Here is a 9,421-nt window from a genome sequence, read left to right on the forward strand (position 1 = left end):
TGAGGCAATTTACCATTTTGCTAATGTCTTAGTTTCTGTTGCTGTAAGAAAACACCATGGTCAAAAGGAACATATGAGAAAAGTGTTGATTTCCTATGTACCTTGGTCACAGTTAAATGAAAGAAGCCAAGACAAGAACATGGATGCAGGGCCCAATTAGGGTCCATGGTATAATACTTACTGTTGCCATCATATCTATGTTGTCTACAGTGCTATTTCTTACAGTGCCAACAACAACTTGCCAGAGGTGGAACTGTTCACAGTCAAGAGGGCCACCTTCTATTAATGAATAATTAAGAACATGGTTTACACACATACACATATCAAAATGATGGCAGCCATTCCTCAATTGAGAGTCCCTGTTCTCAAAGTTTAGGTTTGTGTTCTCATGAATGAACTCATTTTCCACCAAGCCTTAATCACTGGTATTTAATTAGGCAGAGTTATCCTGCTGTGTCAGTAAGATCTTAGTATATTACTTAATTATTTTGTATGATTTAGTAGTACTTTTGTTATGACAAAGTAGAAAGAGGCTGAGTACCATCTAACACGTAAAACTATCAAAGTTTCAATAGTGAAATTTCGCTTTGCACTTCTGAAGAAAATTTGAATCTGGTCTAACTAAAAGAACATAACATTTTGGGACAAATATACACCCTAGCAACCCTGCACTAGAAGCCAAGATGGAGAAGACCTCCACAACTACCATGGTCTTCCCTCTTGTGCTGTGGTAGACAGGGAGGAAGGTGATCCAGACACTGCAGAACATCAGCATGCTGAAGGTTAGGAACTTGGCTTCATTGAATCTGTCAGGAAGATTCCTAGCCAGAAAAGCCACAGTGAAGCTCCCGAGAGCCAATGAACCCAAGTATCCCAGGACAAAGTGGAAGGCAATGACAGAGCCTTTGTTGCAAATAATGATGGTCTTCCCATATTCTGATTGTATATCTCTGTCAACAAAGGGAGGAGATGTTACCACCCAGATTCCACAGGGAACAAGTTGGATTAGGGTACAAATTGGGATGACCAACTTAGGTGCCCCAGCTGCCAGCATCCCTCTCATCCTATTTCCTGGAATAGTGAGCTTGAAAGCCATGACCACAGTTATAGTTTTGGCCAACACTGTAGAAACAGCCCCTGTGAAAAATATTCCAAATGTGGTCTGCTGCAGGAGGCAGGTGGCCTGGTTGGGATGTCCAATGAAGAGCAATGAGCAGAGAAAGCACAAGATGAGAAAAATGAGGAGGATGTAACTGAGAATGCAATTATTGGCCTTCACAATGGGAGTATCCTTGTACTTCACAAAAGTGAGGAGTACTAGAACCGTGAGCACAGAGAAGCACAGGGCCATGCAGCCTACAGCCATCCCCAATGGATCTTCATAAGCCAGAAATGATATAGCTCTTTGCAGGCAGTGGGTTTGCTGTAGGTTGGCATACTTATCATCTGGACATCTTACACACTGCTCCATATCTGCTGGTGAAAAACAAACCTTCAGAAGATGTCATAATTATGTACTTAATAACTGAGTACTTGGATTACTCAGAGGATACCTCAAAAAATATTTTCTTGTTGAGGATTTATTTCTTTCCTTATTGCTGTAGGTACCAGTAACTTAAGGCTGCTCTGTACTATCCTATGCTTGGTGATGAAACAACATACCATCTTAGAGAATGGAAGAGAAAAATTACTTATTAGTTAAACACATAGCTTAGCTAGTGGGAGAGAGAAAATTATGTGACCATTTTACTAATGTCTTAGTTTCTATTGCTTTAACAAAACACCTAGTCAAAAGGAACATATGAGAAAAGTGTTGATTTCTCTATATACCTTGGCCAGAGACAATTGAAAGATGTCAAGACAACAGCATGGATACAGGATCCAATTAGAGATGTCTAGAAGAAATTCAGGGATTTGGGATGGAGCAGAGACTGATGAAAAGGCCACCCAATAACAGGCCCATCTTGAGATGGATCCCATTGGCAAACACCATTCCCTGAGACTATTAATGGCACTCTGTTCTACTTGCAGGTGGGAGTATCGCATGGCTATCATCTTAGGGGCTCTACACAGCAGCTTACTGAAACAGATGCAGACAGCAAAAGTCAAAGTTTGCATGGTGCTTTGGGACTATTATGGAAGAACAAGAGCAAGGATTTCAGTCCCTAAAGGGATAGGATCTCCACAGTAAGGTCAATGGAATCAACTAACCTGGACCTTTAGGGCTCTTGGAGACAGAACCTCCTACCAAACTACATACACAGGTTGGACATATGTCTCTCTGCACACATGTAGCAGATACTCAGCTCAGGCTTCATGTGGGCCTTGAACACCTGGAGCAGGGGGCTATCCCAAAAGCTGATGCCTGTATGTAAGATATGTATATCTATCTGGGATGTCTTATCTGAACTCAGTGGAAGCAGAAGCACCTAGTCTCAAACAGATTTGAAGTGCCAATGTGACGGGAATGATATAAAAATTAAATGGTTAAAAATGTTTTCCCCCTAAAAGTTTTTGGCAAAATATAAAATCACCAACCATCATATTGTGAGAAAAATGAGTTTGTAGAAGATATTGCAGGTTATTGGCAGGGTCCCAATATGTTATCATTTAACAGATCAAATTCTGAAACTCACAGATTTTAGGTCTTTCATTTCCATCTTAGCCACTTTACATTTCTACTTTGGAAAGAGAAGATAGTGGAATTCAGCAATTTTTTTCTGCATGGAAGCATGTACCTGTCTCATTGGAAACTTCGTTTTCGGGGCAATGGGCACAATCAAAGCAGCAGTCTGCTCTTTGTTTCTGATAAATTTTCCTGAATCCAGCAGTGCATGTCACACTACACATGGAGGTGGGAACCTGTGGATATATATGAATATTTATGTATTCATCAAGTGTATATGTGTATATATTTGCATATGTATATATTTACATACATTTGTTACAAAATTTTTTTTATTTATATGTAGTTACATAATTTTTGATATATATTTATTTATATATTTAACAGATATTACTATATTTATTCCTCTGTTAAATCACATATAAATGTTAAATTTTAGGCACTTTATTATTTTGTATAAGCCTCCAATGCCTTGAATGTAACACAATATTTACTGCATCATGTAATATTAAATGTGTAACAATCGTGTTGTACAGATTTTAAAGTTTTCCTTCCTAAAGTGATTAAATGGAAACACAACATTTATGTGGCATCAATTTCTCTCAAATGATTTATAAATAAAATAAGAGGGATACTGAGTTGTGTGAAAAGAAAAGGTAGGGTAGATCAAGAAAACGTTCTTTGATGAATAGGAATAAATGATGTCCTAAGACTCTCATAGAATTAAAGATTTTCTAAGTTTAAGACAAAGCCAGGAATGTTGAATTAATGAGTATTTGCTGCATTTTATTAGGCTATAATGATGTTCAAAGAGTATCACAGAATTTTATGTTTTATGTGTAGTTACAAAATTTTATTATAAATATACACATATTTTAAATTTCATAAATGTGTTTCTGTATTGTGGGGTGAATAGACTTGTAGGTAGACTTGAGCATGAAATCCAGATACCTTAAACCCCTATGACCCAGATTCACAGGAAGTTGTGAGTTAGCAAATTTTCATGCTGGTAATTGAGGATGACCATTTGCAAGGAAATTCTACTCAGCTATTAAAAACAATGACATCATAAATTTTGCAAGCAAATGGATGGAAGTAGAAAATATCACCCGGAGTAAGGCAACCCAGAACTAAAATGACATATATGGCAGTTAAGTAGATTTTATCCAAAAGTTCAGAATAGGCATCATTCAACTCACAGAGCATGTGAAGCATAGCAAGAAGGAAGGTCCAAGTGTGGATGCTTCAATCCCACTTAGGAAAGGGAACAAAATAATCATAGATGGCAGAGGGAGAGAGGAACCTGGGTGGGATAGGGAAGGGGGAGAAAAAAGGGTGTCTCAGCTTTGGTGTCTCACATTTTAAATTTTAGATATATTCAAACAATGAAAACGGTGGTACACACACCGATGTTCCTCCTGTGGCCCACTCCAAGTCTTCAGATATGTGAAGTTGTTGACTCTGTGGGAGACAAGGAAAATAGCTTCCTATTTTCACTTTTATTCCAAGGCCTTGTGGAAAATTCCAAATGTTGAAAATGTCATAATCTGCACACTGATTTTCCCTGTGATTCATGTTCACCAGTTCTCCAACAGGGTTAGTAAATACCCTGGTCTTTAGCAAGGAAGCCACCTAAATGAGATACATCATTAGATGATTATATACTTATATCAAATAAGGCAATACAAAATTGAGAATTGTCTCTAATTTTTAATGGCTTCCAGGAAAGACAGATATATTAAAGTTATCCTATGTAGTAAAGTAGAGTATGCCTCATGGGTAATTAAAAATGCTTACCAAATAAAGAGTAACATAGTTTGTGTGTGTGTGTGTGTGTGTCTGTGTATGTGTGTATGTACGAACACATTTGGAAAAATAATTTTTAAAAATGAAGCCATGTATGTGAGAATGAGTGGGCAGTCTGAATATCTGGAAGTTGTGGAAACAAAGAGTGGTAGTGAGTCATTCACATACATACAGTTTGCATATATTAAATAAACTTGAGCTTAAGAAAATGTGTTATCTTTATCATTTATGTTTTTTTAAACTTACTTTAAATGTCAAACTATTAATCACAGTAAATGTACCAATTTCTTAGGAAATTATTCTAATCAAGTCATCACATAAGGCTTTATGATAAAATTTTTGCTCCAAATTTATTTTTTGTTTTGTTTTTTATTATTGGATATTTTATTTATTTACATTTTAGATGTTATCCCCTTTTTCCATTTCACCTCACTCCCCTTATTCCATCCCCCCTCTATGAGGATGTGGCCCTACTCGTCCTCCAACTTCTCCTCCTCAACCTCGAATTCCCTCACACTGGGGCATCCAGCCTTCATGGGACCAAGGACTTCCTCTTCTATGAATGCCTCAAAAGGCCATCCTCCACTACACATACAGCTGGATCCATGGGTCCCTCCAAGAATGTTCCCAGGCTAGTGATTTAGACCCTGGGAGCTCTGGTTGATTAATATTGTGGCTCTTCCAATGGGACTGCAAGCCCTTCAGCTCCTTCAGTCTTCTCTCTACCTCTTCGATTGCGGACACCATGATCAGTTCAAGGATTAGCTGTGAGCATCCACCTCTGGCAGAGGGTCTCAGGAGACAGGTATATCAGGTTTCAGTGAGCATGCACTTCCTGACATCCTCAACCATGCCTGCAAATGGTGACTGCACATGGGCAAGATTCCTGGGTCTGGCAGACTCCAGACTGCCCCTCCTCCAGTCTCTGCTCCACACTTTGTCTCCTTACTTGCTCCCCTGAGTATTTTCTTACTCCTTCCGTGAAGGAACAAAGCACCCACATGTTGGTCTTCATTCTTCTTGAGCTTCATGTGGTACTGGGAGCTTTTGTGCTAATATCCAGTTATCAGTGAGTGCATACCATGTGTGTTCTTTTGTGATTGGGTCACCTCACTCAGGATATTTTCTAGTTCCGTCTATTTGACTACGAATTTCATGAATTCACTCTTTTTAATAGCTGAATAGTACTCCATTGTGTACATGCACCATATTCTCTCTATCCATTCTTCTATCGAAGGACATCTGGGTTCATTCCAGGTACTGGTTATAATAACTAAGACTGCTATGAACATAAGGAAGCAGGTGCGCTTGTTATATGTTGGAGTATCTTTTGGGTATATGCCCAGGAGTGGTAAATCTGGATCCTCAGGTATTACTATGTGCAGTTTTCTGAGGAACTACCAGACTGATTTCTAGAGTGGTTCTATCAGCTTACAACACCACCAACAATGGAGGAGTGTTCCTCTTTCTCTACATCCTTGATAGCATCTGTTATCACCTGAGTTTTTGATCTTAGCCATTTTGACTGATGTGAGGTGGAATCTTTGTGTGGTTTAGGTATGAACATAATTGTGGTTTCATAGATTGTGTAGTGTTCCTTTTACTTTGTGGAATAATTTGAAAAGAATTGGTATTAGGTCTTCTTGGAAGGTCTGATAAAATTCTTCACTAAATTCATCCAGTCCTGTACTGTTTTTTTTTTTTTTTGATTGGGAGACTTTAAATAACTGCTTCTATTTCTTTAGGGGATATAGGATTTATTAGGTGGTTTATCTGATTTTGATTTAACTTTGATACCTGATATCTGTCTAGAAAATTGTCCATTTCATCCAGATTTTCCAATTTTGTTGAATATAGGCTTTTGGAATAGGATCTGATGATTTTTTGAATTTCCTCAGTTTCCGTTGTTATGTCTTCCTATTCAGTCCTAATCTTATTATCTTGGATACTGTCCCTGTGCCCTCTGGTTAGGCTAACTAAGGTTTTATATATCTTCTTGATTTTCTCCAAGAACCAGCTCTTGGTTCTGTTGATTCTTTGTATAATTCTTTTTGTTTCTACATGGTTCATTTCAGCTCTGAGTATGATTATTTCCTGTTGTCAATATCTCTTGGATGTATTTGCTTCCCTTTGTTCTAGAGCTTTCAAATGCGCTGCCAAGCAGCTAGGGTATGCTCTCTCCAGGTTCTTTTTGTAGGCACTTAGAGCTATGAGTATTCCTTTTAGCACTGCTTTCCTTGTGTCCCAGAAGTTTGGTTTTGATCTTTCTTCAATTTCATTAAATTCTACAAAGTCTTTAATTTCATCTTTTATTTCTTCCTTGACCAAGTTATCATTGAGTAGAGAGTTTTTCAGTTTCCACCTGTATGTCAGCTTTCTGTTGTTTCTGTTATTATTGAAGACCAGCTTTAGTCTTTGGTGATCTGAAGGGATACATGAAATTATGTCAATCTTCTTATATCTGTCTAGGCCTGTTGCTGAGAAGAAGGTATATTCTTTTGTTTTTATGATGAAATGTTCTATAGATATTTGTTAAATCCATTTGGTTCATAACTTCTCTTAGTTTCACTGTGTCTCTGTTTAATTCTGTTTCCACTATCTGTCCATTTATGAGAGTGCGGTGTTTAAGTCTCCCACTATTATTGTGTGAGGTGCAACGTGTGCTTTCAGTTTTAGTAAAGTTGTTTTATGAATGTCAGTGCCCTTGCATTTGGGGCATAGATATTCAGAATTGAAAGTTCATCCTGGTAGATTTTTCCTTTGACAAGACTGAAGTGTCCTTCCTTATCTTTTCTGACAATGTTCGGTTGAAATTCGATTTTAATGGAAATATGAGGATGAGTACTACAGGGAGTTTTAAAGTGTAGAAGTCTTTCCACCGATAGAATATTCTCTAACAAATATATGTGAGTTTCTGAGGGCCACTTAAAAGACCACACTGAAAAATTTAAGCATAATGAAATGTAAAAAGTTTTACCTGTTGACAGTCATTGAATATTCCTTTGGATTCTTCGATTTGCTGAGATTCTACTTTTTGAAGAACAAGTTCATGGTAGGTGTGGGCCACAGCATACACAGCATTATACAAATTGTAACCTTCTTCACTCAGAGCCATGTCAAATTTGTGCAGGGCTAACCATTCCTCTGTGTTGTTGAATATAAAATGATCCATCTTGCTATTGCTGTTCTTAGAGATTGAACAATTAAAATAATTCCACTTATGCATAGTCTTAGAAATGATTATTCCATATTTGGAAGTGTTTATTATTTGTACAAAATTGCTAAATTTAGCGATATCATTGTTATGGTGTGCAAAAGTGACAGTCCCATGGAAGAAATCAAGACTGAAATCTTTTTTATTTGTGTTGACATCCCATTGTGAGGTTGTGATCCATATTCTCTGAACACCTAAATATGCCCATCTTCTAAAGCAGACTTCTAGGGTAGAGTTCATTTCACCATAAATGATAACAACCTTGGCTGATGATGGCATAATTTGTTTATCATATATCTTAGCCCTTGTCGTGTATATCTGCATGCTTTCTGGGATCATATTCACAAATGCTAAGCAGATTCCATGCCTTTGCATTTTTTCTCTCAAGTCTGAGAGAAACTGAATGCCCTGGTCATCATCTGAGATGACAAGTCCTATCCAAGTCCATCTAAAATGAATCATCAAGGATGCCATAGCATGAGACAAATGTGTGTCCTTGGTTGCTACCTGATAGACATAGGGAAACTGCTCATGGTCACTCAAGTTAGGATTAAATGGTCCAAAGAAAACCTAAAGGACATAGAAAGATGATGAAACATCCTGTAAGGAATATGAATGTTAGAAAGTTTGGAGTTATATACAAGTAACATTACTCACAATTCAGAACTCCTATTAAGGATAATAAGATTATATTATAAATATAATATGTTATTCCTAATAGATTCTAGACTATTCTTGAGAAGTCACCATGTTATAAAAACATACTTAACTGTTTTCTCAATGCATCAAAAATCTGATTATTGAATCCTTTATAATAAATGGATAACATATAAAAAAGAATACACACACAAACCTATGCCAAGCAAGTTTTCTCTCTAGGCACCTATGAATAGAATAAAAAGTTGTTAATTCATCCAGTATCACACATTCTCACCTTCAGAAATCTAGAATCAATTGCCAGTTTTAAGGATATTATCCATGATGGTCCTATAAGGTCTACAGGACAGATTCCCTGTATTCCACATTCATAATTAATAAAATGCAAAGAATTATTTTGTGATAAGTATATTGTTTCCAGAATTTCAACTATATCTTCACACATGCCACCACTGTATCCGAATACCAAAGACTTGTTCGGTAAAATATAAGGATTCCTGTTGATCTCTTCAGTTGCAAAAATTATTACCAGAAAAAACTCGGATCTTCCTTCTGGTATTCTAAAAGAAGACATAGTGATGATTGCAGAGAGTGCTAGAAACATGAAATTTTCTCTCCAATTGTAGTAATCTTCACACTAGGAGACAGGTAAATGCTAACTTTACTGAAATAAGCTTAAGAAATTAGTGATATTTAGAGATGAATAAACCTTAAGGATTCCCCCAAATCCACCACTCTTATATGATAATTTTTATATTTGTGACAATGTGTAAAGAGCTGTTTTATCTCTGAATGTCATACATGAACTAGATTACAGTTCTATACACTAAGGTTCCTACACAATAGTCTTCAAGTTCTAATTACACAGAACTAGGAATCTTTAAAATGTTGGGATCTCCAAGTGAACTTCATCTTTACTGCTTCTAGTTTCAATGTCTAAGATTAACACATGATCTTCTGGGCTCTTCCAAAGGCCTTGGGTCACTTCTCCAGCCATGCCTTCTGTAGCACTCTAGTCTCTGGTAGACGTCACTCCACTGCTGCTGCTGTTCTTTGTAGACATTCCATGATACTGGAATCTTTAATACTATGGGGACTTCTGATGCAACTAGGCTTCA

General features: G+C 37.1%; 1 protein-coding gene across 1 annotated transcript; it reads right to left on the reverse strand.

Annotated features, from left to right (window-relative positions):
• Window positions 1–568: 568 nt before the first annotated feature.
• Window positions 569–8,940, reverse strand: LOC114635348 (vomeronasal type-2 receptor 116-like; the record flags this gene model as incomplete). Its single annotated transcript, XM_028783982.1, has 5 exons — window positions 569–1,476; window positions 2,739–2,862; window positions 4,034–4,258; window positions 7,410–8,216; window positions 8,581–8,940. Coding segments are annotated over 5 exons (2,424 nt in total), but the record flags the coding sequence as incomplete, so codon positions are not given.
• Between the last annotated feature and the right edge of the window lie 481 nt (window positions 8,941–9,421).

Source organism: Grammomys surdaster, unplaced genomic scaffold, assembly GCF_004785775.1.
Source record: "Grammomys surdaster isolate TR1022 unplaced genomic scaffold, NIH_TR_1.0 99631, whole genome shotgun sequence".
Taxonomy (NCBI): domain Eukaryota; kingdom Metazoa; phylum Chordata; class Mammalia; order Rodentia; family Muridae; genus Grammomys; species Grammomys surdaster.